Source organism: Nannospalax galili, unplaced genomic scaffold (assembly GCF_000622305.1).
Source record: "Nannospalax galili isolate Female #2095 unplaced genomic scaffold, S.galili_v1.0 scaffold538, whole genome shotgun sequence".
NCBI lineage: Eukaryota > Metazoa > Chordata > Mammalia > Rodentia > Spalacidae > Nannospalax > Nannospalax galili.
In genome coordinates, this window is record NW_008343842.1 from 426,204 (window position 1) to 444,271 (window position 18,068).

Here is an 18,068-nt window from a genome sequence, read left to right on the forward strand (position 1 = left end):
CTCTCTCACACACACACACACACACACACACACACATACACACACACAGAGCCCAGCTCCCACCAGCTCCACTGCAACTTCCATTGCAACAGTGATCTTGATGATAAATCTATCTAGCCATTTTGGGCCCATCTGGCTTGACATCTGGCAGCCTCAGTTACCTCTTATGATTCTTCCTTCTCTTTGTCCTCTGGGGCCCATGTGCTCTTATACCCCCTTTTCCAAGCTGTTTGGTGGTGAGGGTACCTTCACTAGACTTTGTGTGGTTGGGAAGCTGGTACGCAAGAGACAAAGAAGATGGTTTTCAGGGAGGATGACCAGCTCTGGGGAGGTCACTGGAGGATGGATTGTCCTTCATTAGCAGCTAGAAGTGGGCCAGTCACAGGGAGAGATGAACAGCAACATGTGTGAGAATGGCTGAGGCCATCCATGAAGAGACCCCAAGGCCAAGGGCAGAGCCTGCCTGAGAAAGGCCACAAAGAAGGCTGAGAGCAGGAAGAGGGTCAAGGGAGGGCAGAAGTGAAGGCCAAGGTTGAAAAGTTTCCAGACTTAGCATCTGTCAAAATTGGCTTCAGTCATCAACACCACACCTGGGAAGAGGGAACCTTAACTGAGGAATTTCCTATATCAGACTGGCCTGTGGCCATGTCTGTGGGAGCATTTTCTTGATTGTGAGTTGATATAGGAGGGCCCAGTCCCCTGTAGGCAGTACCATCCCTAGGCAGGTAGACCTGGGCTATATAAAAAAGGTAGCTGAGCAAGCCAGGGGACACAAGCCAGTAAGCAGTGTTCCTCTGTGGTCTCTTTAGCTCACTCCAGGTTCCTGCCTCGACTGCCCTTGATGATGGTCTGTGAAATTTAAGATGAAATGAACTCTTCTTTCTCCTCCAAGTTGGTTTTGGTCAATGTTTCATCACAGCAACACAGAAGCAAATTAGAGCAAACATGAAGGGAATGAAGACAGCAGAAAGGCCATTAGGTGCAGGGGCCTTGGACAAAGTGGTTTCAGGACAGAGATGACAGCTGGTCAGATTAGAAGGGACTGGACAGGAGGTAGCCACATACAAGACTAGAATTCTAAGAGATGTGGCTCTGACTAGGACCGAGCCTGGTGCCTCAAAGCTCCATTCAGACAAAGGCAGGCATGCTTTGTTGCCCACAAAGGTATTTTAAGCAATGCAGTCAGTCATAGTTCTGTGGTTTGGGCTCAGAGATGTCAGGGAGCAGCCAACAGTGGCATTGTGGCATGCTTGGGAATTGCAACGAGGGGAGCAAGTTTTCCAGCTCCTTTCCAAGCCTGAAACTCTGTTAACCCTTGACCAGCTTTTCTTTCACCCTGACAAACAGTGCCTTTCAGAGAAGTCCTCTAAACGAACATTCAGAATTGCAGCCAGTTGAAGACATTGCTCTGAAATCACATGGCGTCAGGTCAAGATAATAAGACAGAAGTGACCCATGTCCTTGCTACAGCAACAGCACCTCTAAGTGAAAAATCTTGATTCATGTGAGGGAGAAAGTTAGTGTTGATACCTAACACAATAGACAGGCACAGATCATGGGGACACAAGAAAAAAATTCACGAAGCTTGGCATCTAAATGACACCAACCTCCATACTGAATTAAACATTTGGGAAATGATTGTTGCTGCAGGGTTCAATTTAATATAGAGGTGTGAGGCCCTGGGAGCATGCCCAGCTGCCACCGCGGCATCATTAGCACACCTGTGAGTCATACCCAGCATCAAATGGCAAAATATGTCTATTAATATGAAGGATTTGCAAAACAGTCGATGTCCTGGCTGAAAGTCAGACTTGCTACAACTCATTCTTACCCATTTAGAAACATCCCCACATGTAGGGGACATACAGAAACACCACACACACACACACACACACACACACACACACACGTATTTTTAGAAAAGAGATGTGAATTCCACACACCCAGACTTCCAAGGAAACTCGGCATAGGACAAAGGCTTTCTAAGTCTGAGGAATCCGTGAAGAGGCAAACTGAGAAAATCATGCCAGGGAACAAACAGCACAGGGTCAACCGACGCAGAGAGTGTGACCATTTTAATCACCCAATCTAATTACCCGCACAGTTGAGTTCATCAATTGCTACAGACCTAATTGTGACGGGGGCCTGAAAATACCAGGTGAGTTCTGTAGTGGCTGACTCAGCCTCTTCAAGTGTACCAGACAAAAATATCAGGCCAATCACAAGAAGACGCAAACGGCACCAGGTCGGACACCGACAGTGGGAGGGGATAAAGTATGTCACCTATTCTTGAAGTAGTGTGGACCTCAGAGACACTTAAGTCTAAGGAGAAGTGACTCTGGGAATGACGGGAAATACACAGCACATAGCATCAAATACCATAAGACATTATAAGATGCTAAAGATGCTCACGTGTGTATAAAACCTTTTCGAGTGTTACCATCTTTACAATCTGACTAGATAGCTAGATGATAGAGATTATAGATTTTGGTTTTAAATTCCTTATTACATTGTGTGTGTGTGTGTGTGTGTGTGTGTGGGTGGGTGTGTGTATGACTGTGTATGCGCCACAGCACATATGTGGAGGACAGAGAACAGCTTCCTGGAGTTTGTTTTCTTCTTCTACCATGTGGAGTTTGAACTCAGTTTGTCAGGCTTGGCAGCAAATGCTTTTCACCTGCTGAGCCATCTTGCCAGCTCCAAACTACATATATTTGTGACGAAACTTTGGCCTCCATGCAGACCTCACTGTGTTTTACTTCAATGTAATGGAGTTGGGGAAGGTTGAGACAGGGTCTCCCTGTAGCTCCAGCTGGCCTGGACTTCACTATGTAAACCAGGCTAGGCTGGATCTCACAGAAATTCACCTGCCTCTGCATTCTGACTGCTGGGATTAGAGGGGACTGCCATCACACCCTGCCCTGGGGAGGCCATTTTTAAAGCTGATTACTTAAATGATTTGAACTAAAGGACAAGATTATTTTATTGCTGGTGACTGGGTTAGAAGACAGAAAACTCAAAAGATGGATCCACACTGTGGAATCTTTTGGTGGTGTCAATGGACCATTATCTGTGTGAACACTGTGGCCAACGTGCTTGAGAACAGGGCTGTAAAGCCTTTTGCTTTTCAGATTTGACCAACTGATGTGGAACAGGAACGTAATTTGTCCCTGTGTCAAGAGGAGGAAAAGGAAGCAAAGATGTGATTACTGTGCACGAAGAGGTGACCTCCAGGCTTCTAACACCGAGCAGGAAGCAATCATAGATAAGGGGGCACATGCATATAGCAGAGCAGACCTGATTGTCTGCAAAGGTGTTGGTTAAATGTGGGCTTTCTAAGACACAGCCAGTCACAGCAATGTCTAACGCCACAAAAGAGAAAGGATTTCGTATTATTGGTGGGTGGTGCTGAAATGCATATCAACATACCCCCCTGGGTAGGGGCAGGGATTTTGGCTTTAGGAGCTGGAAAGATGGCTAAGTGGTTAAGAGCAATTGCTACTCCAGGTTTGATTCCCAACACCCATGTCAGGTGGCTCATAACTCCCTGTAACTCCAAGTCCAGGTGATCCAGTGTCCTCTTCTGGTCTCTAGGGGCACTGCGTTCACACGCACAAACCCACACATAGACACACACATACACATAATTAAAAACAAAATATTTTAAGAGATTTTAGTTGTGTGTGGTGGTGCACACCTTTAATCCCAGCACTCAAGAGGCAGAGGCAGGCAGATCTCTGTGAGATCGAGGCCAGCCTGGTTTACATAAGAAAGACAAAAAATTTTTTTTGAAGATTAAAAAAAATTGTTATATGTGTATGTGTGTGGGTCTGAATGTATGTACATGCACCATGTGTGTGCAGTGCCCATAGAGGCCAGAAGAGGGCATCAGATCCTATGGAGCTGCAAGTACAGGTGGTTGTAAGCTACCTGACATGGGTGCTAGGAACAGAACCTGGGTCTTCTGCAAGAGCAGTACACACTTTTAACCACTGAGCCATCTCTACAGCCTTTACATGTCTTTAAACATTGTTCTGTTTTGTACTATTTCTTCACAAATATGAACAATTAAAGATTAGTCCAAAACCACTAAAGCTTGATTCAATGAAAGATTAGTTCAAAGTGCTATTTGATGCTATTTGAAGTTACATTTTTAACAAGAAAGGGAAAATAAACCCAGTCACTAAAGGAACTTGTGTGCTCATGACATGTGTGTTTGACTCTGTCTTTTGTATACATGGGAAGCCAGGGGTAAACCAATCCAACACTGAACGCTATTATTGTTTTTTAATGCACTCAAACAGCCTCACAGTTTCAAAGCCTCTGCTCCACTCCAAATCTGTCACACATCCTTCCAAGTGCTTTCACCTCATGAATGCCTTCCTTGTCTCACTGCCCAATCTGTCCTGTTTCTATCTCCTCAACCTGTTCTTTGCTCTGAGTCCAAGGCATTACCTCTTCCATCACCTCTGTCCTACCCTCTGTACCTTGTTTAGGTCCCAAGTTGTCTTCCCTGGACCTGGGAAGAGCTTCATTACTCCGGTCCACCATCTTTTAGTCAACTGTCTCCTGACTGTCTTCTGATCCTCAGTAATTTCCCATTACCTCATGCTGCAGCCTCAACTCCGTAGGAAGACTTTTTACTCTAGCTTCAATCTCACCACTAATGCTGTTTGTTGAGCTCAAGCCACACTCATCTCCTTGGGTCCCTGGGCATCCCCTGCCTTGGTCTGTCCTCTACTTGGAACGTCCTGTGGGGGGTTGTTTGCTTGTTAGTTTTTCTGAGAGCTGGCTCAGGGGATAAAGTGCTTGCAGAGCAAACCTAACAGCCTGAGTTCAATCCCCAGAAGCAACATAAAGGTGGAAGGAGAGAACCGACTCCACAAAGTTGTCCTCCGACCTTCACATACACACCATTGCACATGTGCCTCCCTCCAATCACACACACACACATAACCCTCCCACAATAATAAATTAAAAAAAAGAAAATATATGGAGCAAATCAACATGGGTGCACAGAGGGCAACGGAATGTATACTTTACAGGCATGAGAGTTGTATTATTATTTATTATAAGTAACTGACCACATTATAGCATATAGCTACACAGCTATGTCACCAACACGCGGGTGAAGAAATGACACATCTCAGGCCCCAGATGTCCCCCTGTTCCTTCTCTAATCAGGGGTGATGGCCATCCTGACCTTTAGCACCCTACATCCACCGTGCCTGTCCTTGTCCCTTATATAAATGGGCTCCTACCGTATTCTAGCTTGATTTCCCTGTTGCTATGATAAAACATTGATCAAAACAAACTTAGGGGAGTAAAGGGTTTATGTGGCCTACATGCCATGTCACAGTTCATCACTGAAGGAAGCCAAGGTAGGAACTCAAGACAGAAACCTGGAGTCAGGGAACAGAAGCAGAGACCTGGAGGAATGGCTGCACACTGGCTTGCTTCCAGGATCATATTCAGCTTCTTTTGTTTTTTAAAAATCTTATTTATTTTTATTTTACGTGTATGAGTGTTATACCTGCATGTGTGTAAGTGCACCATGTCATGCAGTGCCTACAGAGGACAGAAGAGGGCGTGGCATTCCCTGGAACTGGAGTTATGGAAAGTTGTTAGCTGCCATGTGGATGCTGGGAACCAAACCCAGGTCCTCTGAAAGAACAGCCAGTGCTCTTAACTGCTAAGCCATCTCTCCAGCCCCTCACCTACTTTTCTTACACAGCCCAGGCATACCTGTCCAGGGAATGGTATCGCCACAATGGGCTGGGCTCTGCCACACCAACCAACAAGAAAATGCCTCACAGACATGCCCATAGGCCAATCTGATCTGGAAAATTCCTCAGCCAAGGCTTCTTCTTCCCTGGTGACTCCTGTTCATGTCAAGTTGACAAAACTAACTAGCACATATGTGGGATGTGAAGTTTTCTGTCTGGCTGCATCCATTCAACATTATTTTCTTAAGATTTACTCATGTTGCTGTGAGTAACAGTAATTCATGTTAAATCAATATCTGTGAATGTTTTTTAACTTGTATGGCAGATGAAGATATCAGATGCCGAGCCAGAAAGAAGCCCAAATCCCTTCTTTCTGGCTGAGAATTGCTTGAGATAAAACTGCCTGCAAAAAAATGGTTGGGTTTCTACACCTTAGGAGCTCCATGGCATCAAGTGGGCAACATGTTCAGTGAACATTTCTAGAATGAAGGGATGAATGAAACAGAACGTCAAGTTCCTCTTTCAGGGGGAGGGAAGAAAGACCCCCAGAGCTCACTGAATTTTTAAAATCAGTCAACTTTCTAACCCAGGTGTGCTGGGCAGCTTTCGTGTCAACTTAGTGACACACCGGGGTTGAGGGAGCCTCAATTGGGGAATTGCCTTCATTGAACTGGCCTGTGGCCATGTCCACAAGGCACCTTCTTAATTGTTGAGTGATGTGGGAGGGCCCAGCCCAGTGTGGGTGGTGCCACCCCTGGGCAGGTGGGCCTGTGTTGTATAAGAAAGCAGGCTGAGCAGGGGCCAGGGGAGCAAGTCAGTAAGCAGTGATCCTCCATGGCCTGTGCTCCAGCTCCTGCCTCCAGGTTCCTGCCCTGAGTTCCTAACTTGGGCTCCCTGATGAACTGTGACCTAAGAAATAAACACTTTTCCTCCACAAGTTGTTAGTGGTCAGAGTGTTTTGTCACATCAATGGAGAAACAAACTAGGACACGAGGGCAACAATTTTTGGTGCATTACCTGGTGCTTCATATTTTGGCACTATCTATTATTTGTGTGTGTGTGTGTGTGTGTGTGTGTGTGTGTGTGTGTGTGAGAGAGAGAGAGAGAGAGAGAGAGAGAGAGAGAGAGAGAGGTGAGTGCTATCTAGTGGATTTGGCTAGAGTGCCTGTCCCTTGAGTCCCTACGATTCTCTTGTCTCCAAGCCCTCCCTAGTGCTGGGATTATAGGTGTGCACCATTGTCTCTGGGTTGTTTTTGTTTGTTTTTTATGTGGATGATGGGAAATCGAACTTGGGTCCTCATGTTTGCAAGGCAAGGACTTTCCAAACAAGACAATCTTTCAACCCTTTTTTGGCTTTTTCACAAACATTTCAGAACTAAAGTTTGAGAGTTTTTGTTTTCTTTTCTTCCCTCCTTCCCTCCCTCCTTCCTTCCTCTTTCTTTCTCTCTCTCTTTCTTTCTTTCTCTTTCTTTCTTTCTTTCTTTCTTTCTTTCTTTCTTTCTTTCTTTCTTTCTTTCTTTCTTTCTTTCTTCTTTCTTTCTTTCCACTTCTCCCCACAAGCCATAGTTTGCTGAAGTGAGTGAATGGGAGAAGGGAAGTTTGGCCACTATGCTGTGGAAGAAATATCACAGATTTCTGATGGACTTTATTAAAGAAAGGATTATCCATGTTCTCCAGTCCCTGAAAAGCTGTCCCCAGCTCCTGCCAGCTGTACCCCCACATTGCTTTATGTGGTACACATTTACCAGGGAGTGCTGTCTTCCAACCACACCAGTACCTCCAAGTCAGCCCACTTGCCAGTGAGCACCTACCTTGGGGATTAAAGAAGCCTGTCATCCAGAACACATTAGGTCTCCCCTCAAATATCCAAGTCGAAAACTGAGCATTCCTTTCTAGAAGTTCAGTAAACCAGAAGCCCAGGGTGGAGGAATCCCAGGACACTCTCTTCCAGATATGAGGTATGCGAGCATCATACATATTGTCCAGGGCATCTCTCAAGTTCTGAAGAAGATAAGGTGAATACACGAATAAAGGGCTGGAGCGAGGGTTCAGTGCTTAAGGGGACACACTGCTCTGGCAAAATAGCTAGGTTTGGTTCCTAGCACCCATGGCAGGTGGCTCACAACCACCTGTGACTCCAGCTCCAGGGACTCTGATGCCCTCTTCTGGCCTCTGCAAGCACCTGCATTTCTGTGCATAACCCTCTTCCACACATGCACATTAATTAAAGTTAAGAAACATTCGTATACATAAAATAAAAATAATACTAATAAACTACATGAAGAAGAAACAGCAACAGGGGACTGAGGAGATAGCTCAGTTGGTAAAGTGCTTACCTTGTAAGCCTGAGGACCCGAGTTGGAGTCCCAGAACCAACATAAAAAACCTGGATGTGGTGGTGCATGCTTGTAATCCCAGCACTGGGAAGGCAGAGACAAGAGCGTCACTGGGGTTCACCAGACAGCCAGCCTAACCTAATTGGCAAGACCAAGGTCCCAATGAGACCTAACAAAATGTGGATAGTGTTTTGAGGAATGACATCTGGGTCTCAGCATGCACACCCACACACAGAGGAACATGTCTGCTTACATACTCACACACAGAAAAAAATAGAAATGGCGACTGAAAAATGGGAGTGCCTGCTCACCTCACTCATGACGATTGTCCCTTCGATGGCCAGTTTTAGATCACCCAGGCTAACCCGAAGTATTGAGATGACTTTCTGCAGCCTGTCAATTTCTTGTCTAAGAAATATGTTCATTGAATTAAGGGGCCCCATCTTTTGCAAACGAGCTTTCACCTAAAACAAAGTGTATGGTACAATAAAAAAAAAAACTTTAAAATCATTTATCATTTCTCTTCCAATGACCTGTCCTTTCCCAATTCTTTTCCTTCGTGTGTGTCTCTACCAGACCAAAGGAAAGCTAAAATCTCTCTTGCAGAACCAAACTGGCTGTTAAATTCTCCATTTTCTGAGCTCCAAAAACTACTGTTCAATGAAAATGATTTTTATTTCCTACTGATTGTACTTAGTTGATAATTGGAAATGTACTTTAAAAAGCTGAAATAAAATTGTGCCTCTTTCCCCTTTCAAATGGTAAAGGACTGGGTGTCAGATAAATACTCTTTTGCAATGTAACCTTTCTAAGAGCACACTGGGACCATTTTTCCCATTATGCTTACAAAGTTGTTATGAGAAATGTCACAAAAAGTTGATATAGCCAAAATCTTTACAAAGTAGTTACCAACAAATGCAATTAACTGTAGCTCCCTACAATCATGGCTGCCTCGACTGCAGTGGCTAAAAAGACCTTTCCCTAATCAATGAAAATATTTGACTTTGTAGGAGAGCCACTAGGCACCTGCTGCTTGTTCCTGGTCATATATCATTTATTGACCATGTGAAAGAGATCAATACCAAATCCTCTTATTGTGGAAACAATAAAATATAAAGATTATTGGGAAATAAGTCAATATGCATTCACATTTTGGTTTAGTGTTATATGCCAAGAAATGATTGACTACAAATACTGGCAGGAATACATAAGGGGGCTTAAACTTTCTTCCGGTCACAGTCCAAGAGATGTCACAATGGGAGGGAGATGGAGACATTGAACAGGAGAAGATTTAACACGATGATCAGGCTGAAGAATCACCAGGAGGCTAGTAGCTGTGGGTCTTTCTGCTGCAGACACCACACCCCTTCCTGAGACCCAGGCTGCTGAGAAGTGTCCTCCAGTAATGAGCCCTACAACAGCTGTATCCTTTCCAGCGAGGGAAAGAGGAAGAAAACAGTGACATAAGACTCAACCGCCTAAGTGGGCCCACCTAAGCAGGTAGAGCAAATAGTCCTAACAGCACAGCCAGCTGGCCAGTAGGGGTCCCTGACCCCATTCCACATTTGACCTTCAGGTTTCCTCCTGCACTTCTGGCTTTAGAACTTCTTTTTCTTTTCTTTTTTTTTAATTTATGTGTATGTGTATGTGCATGTAGTTACTTACAAAGATCAAAAGAGGGCATTGGATCCCCTGGAGCTAGAGTTATAAATGATTGTGAGTCCCTGGGCATGGATGCTAGGAACCCAACTTGGGTCCTCTGCAAGAGCAGCTAGTGCTCTTGACTACTGAGCCATCTCTCCAGCCCCCCCTTTCTTTTTTTTTTTTTAATTTATGTGTATGTGTATGTGCATGTAGTTACTTACAAAGATCAAAAGAGGGCATTGGATCCCCTGGAGCTAGAGTTATAAATGATTGTGAGTCCCTGGGCATGGATGCTAGGAACCCAACTTGGGTCCTCTGCAAGAGCAGCTAGTGCTCTTGACTACTGAGCCATCTCTCCAGCCCCCCAGGCTTGAGGTTTTAAAAGGAAACCTTGCTGGGCATGGTGTACTGTACCTGTGATCCTAGCTACTCAGGAGGATCACTTGAGTCCGTGACTCTAGTCCATTTTTTAAAATAATTTAAAGATAAAAACAGATGGGGGAAGCATCCTAGAAAACATAATTTTAATATTGATTATATTTCACGTATGATTGGAGTAAACAGGACATCTATCCATAGCTGGAATGCGCTAAGCATCTTAAATACCAAATCTGGGTTAGAGAGACAGCTCAAGTGGTTAAGAGCATTTGTTGCTCTTCCAGAGGACCTAGGTTCCATTCCCAGCACCCACATAGTGGCTCACAACCATCTGTAACTCCAGTTCCAGAGGATTCGATGCTCTCTTCCGGCCTCCTTGGACAGTACATGTAGATGGGGCACGTAATACAGGCAGGTAAAACACTCATACAAGTAAAATAAAAACGGCTAAATTAAAAAAAAATATGAATATCAAATTGCCAGCACCTCTGTTTCGCACTTAAAGATTTTCGAATCTTTCCTTTTTCCTGTAGTGTCAGCTGGAACTTGCTCAGTAGACCAAGCTGCTCTCTATCTCCCAGAGATCCCCACCCTCCCGTTTCTGCCTCCCAAGCACTGGGGTTAAAGGCTTATGCCACCATGCCTAACTTTGAACCTTTTTTTTTTTTTAAATATAGCATAGCTTAAGGCCTAGAGATTGATACATAACTGTAACAGTGTGGGAGCCTTATGGAAGAATTACTTTGGGAAGGAATTTTTAAAAGGAAACAACAAAACAGTATGATAGAAAATAATGCTCAAAAAACAAATTTTCACTGTTCTTAAGTTTTGAAGGATGACAAAGGAAAAATGAGTGGGAGACGCAGTCAGTAGTGTGGTCAAACAAAGCTCGGCACGGGAATCCTGCTACACAGTCAACATCAGATAAGTTACTGTGTTTATGGTAATCAGACTTCTGTGTTTAGATCCGCACGTAAGTGATTTGATTAGCATTTCATTTACCCGGCCAAATACAGTATTTCTATGGTAAACTTTGGGAGAGACAGGACAAGAGACCCATGTGACATGCCGCTAATAAAGTCTACCACCTGAACCATGACTTCCTGTTCCAGCTGTGGGTGGAGTCCTGTAGACAGGTAGACTTGGGATGCAGAACAGCCCAGGCACAGAACCACATTACACCTGCCTCAGAACATCTGCCTCTGACCTTTTCCCACCCGTAGATAAATTTCACTCAGCCCAGTCTAAGACTCATGAGAAGGAGGGGTATGGGATGGAAGTTGAGAACCAGGAGAGAAGGGAGCCTGGGTGGTCAGAGGGCACAGCCCTGTCTTCTTGTACAAAGTAGGAGTATTCTTGACAGCACTTTTCAGACCGGCCACACGTTTTAGCATTCTTTAAAATACATTTATACCAGCAGCTCTCAAAGTGACATTTGGGATGCTGCAGGACCCCCAGAGTCCTCATGGAGGGTCTATGGGTTAATCTTTGTGTTCTTTTTTTTTCCATACATTAACACGCTAGTTGATTCTTTTATCCTCTCATGAGTGGAGTTCATCAGGAGCTATACAACACAGGATATTAACAGATTGAATGCAGAAGTCACCTGAGAATACAGCCCACATCTGAGAACTGAGCCAGATATTAAAGAGACTTCCAAAAGAGTAACTCATTCCACTCCAGAGTTCTCTCTCAAAAGGACCAAAAAGAAAAAAAGAAAAATTGAAGCTGGGTCCATTGTTAGGCTCCTGGCAAACTCCCAAAATGGCAGCACAGCTCCCAACATTCTAAAACGGGGGGTTTGAACTTAGCCCTGGGTAAGTCCCTCTGCCTGTTGGGAGACCAGCCAATCCTGAACTAAACGGCCCAGACTATGTCACAGAAAGTTACCGAAGCACCTAACTACCTATAAAAGATGTCTGACTCCCCTGCTTGCTGCTGTTTCCCTGCTCCCCGAGAGGCAGCCCAGCGGTCTGTTTGCTCTCAAATAAACTGCTACCCCCCACCCCGATGGAGTTGTTTGGTCAGTGGACTTTGCCGTGTCTACTTCCATACATTTAGAACCTAGCACTTGGGAAGATGAGGCAGGAAGATCACCAGTTTGAGGCCAGCCTGGGCTACATAGCAAAACCCTGTCCCCCAAATCAAAACAAAATGAAAATTGAGAAAAGCTGATTTAGGTAAACAGGTAGCATGCGGGAGGCTGAAGAAATGGAAAATTATTGCTGCCTATCCTATCTCTCTGTTGCTGTGATAAACACTGACCAAAAAGAGCTTGGGGAAGGAAGGGTTTTACATGGCTTGCAAGTTATAGTTCTGTCATGGAAGGAACCCAAGGCAGGAACCTGGAGCAGAAACTGAAGCAGAGACCATGGAAGAATGTGGTTAATTGCTCTTCCCCCTGGCTGGCTCAGCTGCCGTATAGAGCCCAGCCCCACCTGTCCAGAGGTGGCATACCCACAATAAACTAGGCAGGCCCTCCTCCATTAATTAGCAATTCAGAAAATGCCCCACAGACATGCCCACAGGCCAGTGTGATGGAGACCAATCTCTTGCAATGGCTAGTTTTAATTGTCAACTTGGTACAATGTATACTCATCTGGGAAGGGAGTCTCAATGAAGGATTGTCTAGAGTATTTGGTCTATGGGCATGTCTTTGGGGACTGGCTTTATTATGCTGATTGATATGAGAGGGCCTACCCACTGTGGGTAGCGCCATTCCCTAGGAAGGGAATTCTGAACTGTGTAAGGCTGAAGAGGGCAGGCTGAGCTCTACATGCGTGCACTAATTCGCTGCTCTCTGCTCTTGAACTTCGGGTCTTAAGTGAGAAGCTGCTCCAACTTTCTGCTCCTTGACTTTCCTCAAGTGATGGACTCTAACCTGGACTCAAGAGCCACATAAACTCCTTCTCTCTTAAGTTGCTTTTGCCAGAGCATTTTATCACAGCAACAGGAAATGAAATGAAGACAGTCTCCTAATCCCTGGCAGAAACGGAAGGAAAGGCATGGGGCAGGACAAAAAAATGAAAGGTAAGTTTGAAGAACAAAGCAGGCTTGGGTACAACAGATAGGGAGGAATTAATAGAGCACAGCGGCAAGATGTTGGGCTTCCTGAGACAGGAACACGGAGACAGGAAAGGGGTACAGGGAAGGCAAAGGAGAGGAGAAAACCAAGTACAGGAGCTACACCTGAGTGAGGAGGAGAAGGCTGAAAGCCCGAAACAAGCCCAAAACAAAGAAGGAATGGGGGGGGGAGAGGGAGAGAGAGAGAAGAGAGAAGGTAGATGATAGATAGATGATAGATAGATGATAGATAGAAGATAGATGATAGATAGATAGATGATAGATAGATAGATAGATAGATGATAGATGATAGATAGATAGATAGATAGATAGATAGATGATAGATAGATAGATGATAGATAGATGATAGATGATAGATGATAGATGATAGATAGATGCATGATAGATGATGCTAGATAGATAATGATAGATGATAGATGGATGATAGATGATTGATAGATAGATAGATAGATAGATAGATGATAGATAGGTAGATACATAGATAGATGATAGATGATAGATGATGATAGATAGATAGAGAGATAGATAGATAATAGGTAGATAAATAAAATTATAAATAGGTACATAGAATGACAGATACATAGATAGACGATAGATAGATAGATGATAGATAGATAGATGCATGATAGATGATGCTAGATAGATAATGATAGATGATAGATAGATAGATGATAGATAGATAGATAATGATAGATAGATAGACAGATAGATAGACAGACAGATAGATAGATAGATAGATAGATAGATGATAGACGATAGATAGATAGATGATAGATAGATAGATAGATGCATGATAGATGATGATAGATGACGACAGATGATAAATAGATGATAGACGATAGATAGATGATAGATAGATAGATAGATAGATAGATAGATAGATAGATAGATAGCTTAGATAGATTCTTTTCAGGATCCTACCCAGTGGAAAGGGCACGGCTTACCTCGTGAGGCAAATAATCAGAGGGACGCTTGCTCAGCATGTCCTAGATGCATGATAGATGATGAGAGATGACGATAGATGATAGATAGATGATAGATAGATGATAGATGATAGACGATAGATAGATGATAGATAGATAGATAGATAGATAGATAGATAGATAGATAGATAGCTTAGATAGATTCTTTTCAGGATCCTACCCAGTGGAAAGGGCACGGCTTACCTCGTGAGGCAAATAATCAGAGGGAAGCTTGCTCAGCATGTCCTCAGATAGCCGGTACACAATGGCCTCGCGCGTCTCGCCCATGCCACCTCCACTCTCTTTGGGTTGAATGTTGGTGATTGTTTCAAGAACATCAGAAGCTGTGTTACTCTGATACCTGATGGGAAAAGTAAGGACTGAGCATGAGGAAGGTGGACACTGCCTCTGGGATTATTTTCCAAGCTAAAATGAGCTCAGCGGTTAAGAGCACTGGCTGCTCTTGCAGAGGACCTGAGTTCAATTCCCAGCATTCACATGGTGGCTAATAACCCTTTGTAACTCCAGTTCCAGGGGATCCGAAGCCCTCTTGTGACTTCTGTGGGCACTGAACAACATGGGTGCACCTACATACATGCAGGCAATACACTCATATACATAAAATTAATAAGTCAAACATTTAAAACCATAGTATGCTACAGAAACCAGCTATGAGCCAAACATGATGGCTCATGCCCGTAACCTTAGCATTTGGGGGTGCCGAAGCAGAAAGACAGCTATGAGTTTGAGTCTAGCCTGGTCTACACAGTGAGTTCCAGGGTACCCAGGGCTATAGAATAAGACCCTGTCTCAAAATGCAAAAAAACAAAACCAACCAAACAAGTTAACAAACAAGCAAACAAAATAATTAAGCTATGATTTAATTTTTATTGATAGTATTGTGTATATACTATAGAAAAATCTGGAAGTGTCTCTTGACAGTGATAGTTCTTTTTAAATTTTATTCATTAGTTTTTTTATGTGTATGAGTGTATTGCCTGCATGTATGTAAGTGCACCTGTGTCATGCAATGCCCATGGAGGCCAGAAGAGGGTCTCAGATCCCCTGGAACTGGAGTTATGGATGGTTGTTAGCTGTCATGTAGGTCCTGGGAATCAAACCCGAGTCCTCTGCAAGAGCAGCCAGTGCTCCTAACCGCTGAGCCAGCTCTCCAGCCCTGGCAGTGATATTTCTGTATGATAAGTTTTTCCCTAAAATAACTTTGATGAGTTTCTGTATTATTTATTTTTCTAAGAAAGTATGCCTTACATGATAATGTATTAAGAAAGTATGATTTTTATAACAGGGTAACAAGTTCATTTTCTTTTTGAAAAATAAAGACCTACCCTCCCTCCATAGACAAAGCCCATCTCAAGTGCAAAAGACTCAGTAGAGACGAATCAGTGGCAAATGTTTGGGGGGACATTAAAATGCACCTTACAAACCCTTACTCTTTGTGCCAGCCAGAAAAAGCCCTCAACTAACATTTCTCTTCGCTTTACAGGAGAAAAACGACACCTTCTCTCTCCGCATTCCTAGGTGTGAATTAAGCAACCTTTTTGGAACTTGCTTCACTAACTGTCAGCATCCTAAGGAGCCACTGATAAAGTTGACCAAGTTTCTCTGCTTGTGAAAGAACTGTGTTCTGTGGGAACAGAGGGGTCATGTAGAGCTGGTGCTCAAACTCATCTGTGAATGGAGGACAAGCCCCTGTTTCCTGTTTTCTATCTGACAAGATGAGTATGTACAATATGTGGATTCTGACATGTATGCACACACCCACAACCTTACCAGAGCTGTGGTTGCTTTACATGCAGGACTTTTACTCAGTGTGATTGTTGTAAGAGTTCTCACGTCAGAATGAATGTTGGTCGCTCCACCTGGAGTTTGGGAAGGCTTCTGTCTTGCATTTTACATGTGAGTTTCAAAATAAGCATTACTAAAAGTTGATTTTTAACTACTTTTCATATTTATCCCTGTGCATGCATGTATGTATATGTCTATGTGAATCTAGGTGTCCATGGAGGCCAGAAGATGGTGATCAGATCGCCTGGATCTGGAGTTACATGTAGTTGTGAGCTGCCCAACATCAATGTTGGGAACTGAACTCTGGTCTTCTGGAAGAGCCATAGTGTTTTCTTTTTTCGGTCTTTTTGAGACAGGGTCTCCCTGTAGCCCCAGCTGGCCTGGAACTCGCTATGTAGACCAGGCTGGCCTTGAACTCACAGAGATCTGTCTGCCTCTACCTCCTGACTGCTGGGGTTAAAGGTGTGAGCCCAGCCTGCCATAAGTGTTCTTAACCACTGAGCCATCTCTCTAGCCCCAAAAGTTGATTTTTATTTTAATATTTTATTTATTAGTCTTGTTTTTTTATGTATGAGTACATTGCCTGCACGTATGTAAGGGCATTCATGTCATGCAATGCCTATGGAGGTCAGAAAGGGGTGTTGGAGCCCCCAAAACTAGAGCTATGGATGGTTGTTAGCCACCATGTGGGTGCTGAGTATTGAACCCAAGTCCTGTGCAAGAGCAGTGTTCTTAACCACTAAGCCATATCTCCAGCCCCCCAAAAGTTGATTTTTAATAAATGAAAATTTATTGTTTAAATTATTTAAAAATCACTTCTTTTGGTGAACAACTCCTACTCAGACATTGGCAGCTTTAGAATACACCAAAATACATTTATTTCAAAAGTGGAAGGATGAGTCTATGGAATGGGACTATAACTGACCATAGGGGAGGGAAAGAAGCGCTTCAGTAAAGTGGCACAGAAGGACCTCTGGAACCCGTCCCTGAATTTGGGGAACAATCCTAGTGAGTTAAAAAAATTAGTCTTGGCATAGAATAACAGCACAGGCAGCAATCCAAGTTTGAAAGTCATAGAAAGTATGGGGCCTGGAGAGCTGGCTCAGCAGATAAGAGCACTGGCTGCTCTTGTAGAGGATCTGGGTTCAGTTCTCAGCATCCACATGGTGGCTAACCCAGTTCCAGGGGATCTGACACCTTCTTCTAATCTCTGTAGGGCTTGCATGACATGGGTACACTTACACACCTGCAGGCAATACACCCATACATATAAAATCAATTAAAAAAAAGTCATAGAAAGTATAATAAAAATGCAAATACCTCTGACAGGAGAGATCCACGGAAACAGTTGATGAGACAAAATAAGGATGTGATTCACAGTCCAGGATGTACAAGCTATATTACACAGGTTTCAGAAATTTAAATCTGTGTGTGACTCACATGGGTCCATGATCTCCCTCTGGGGTTAGATACAGTAAAGACTGAAATTGTGGATGAATCACTCTTCAGGATGATGGAGGGGCTATCATGGCTGATGCCTCACAGAACACCAGGCAAGCCTGGGTAACAACAAATCCCTGACTTTCTCCCAAGCACCCTGTACCCTCATTTCCCTGCACTTAGAGCTCTCTTTGCCTTATCTCAAACAGCTCCAATGGAATTAAATTTATATGTATGCCAGGCATAGTGGAGCACACCTTTAATACCAGCACTTGGGAGGGAAAGGCAGGTGGATCTCTGTGAGACTGAAGCCAGCCTGGTCTACATAGTGAGCTCCGGGAGACACTATTTCAAAAAGACCAAAAAAAATTTATATGTGTGTGCTTGTGTATGCATGTCTATTATGTGGGTATGCATGTGTGCATGCAAGCGCCTATGGAGACCAGAAGAGGTCATCAGATTAGATTCCCTAGAGCTAGAATTACAGGCAGAGTGAGCCTCCCAACAAAGGTGATGAGAACCAAACTCAGGTCTTCTGCAAGAACTCTTAGCTACTGAGTCATCTCTCCAGCCAATCCCCCATGACCTTCAGAACGAGCCCAAACTCTTAGCCACAACACCCCAGACCACACTCTACCTTTGTAATGTCCCTTCTCTTTAACCTCCCCGCATGCTGGGCAAGCTGGGCTTTG

General features: G+C 43.9%; 1 protein-coding gene across 1 annotated transcript in view; it reads right to left on the bottom strand.

The window, feature by feature from the left end:
* Dnah8 (dynein axonemal heavy chain 8) overlaps positions 1 to 18,068 on the bottom strand; it is a 308,707-nt gene that overhangs the window by 13,616 nt on the left and 277,023 nt on the right. The window contains exons 86-88 of the mRNA XM_008840196.1: positions 14,335 to 14,491; positions 8,374 to 8,526; positions 7,538 to 7,727 (exon numbers count right to left, since the gene is read on the bottom strand). Of these exons, the coding sequence (XP_008838418.1) occupies positions 7,538 to 7,727; positions 8,374 to 8,526; positions 14,335 to 14,491 (500 nt within the window). The remainder of the gene's footprint in view (positions 1 to 7,537; positions 7,728 to 8,373; positions 8,527 to 14,334; positions 14,492 to 18,068) is intronic.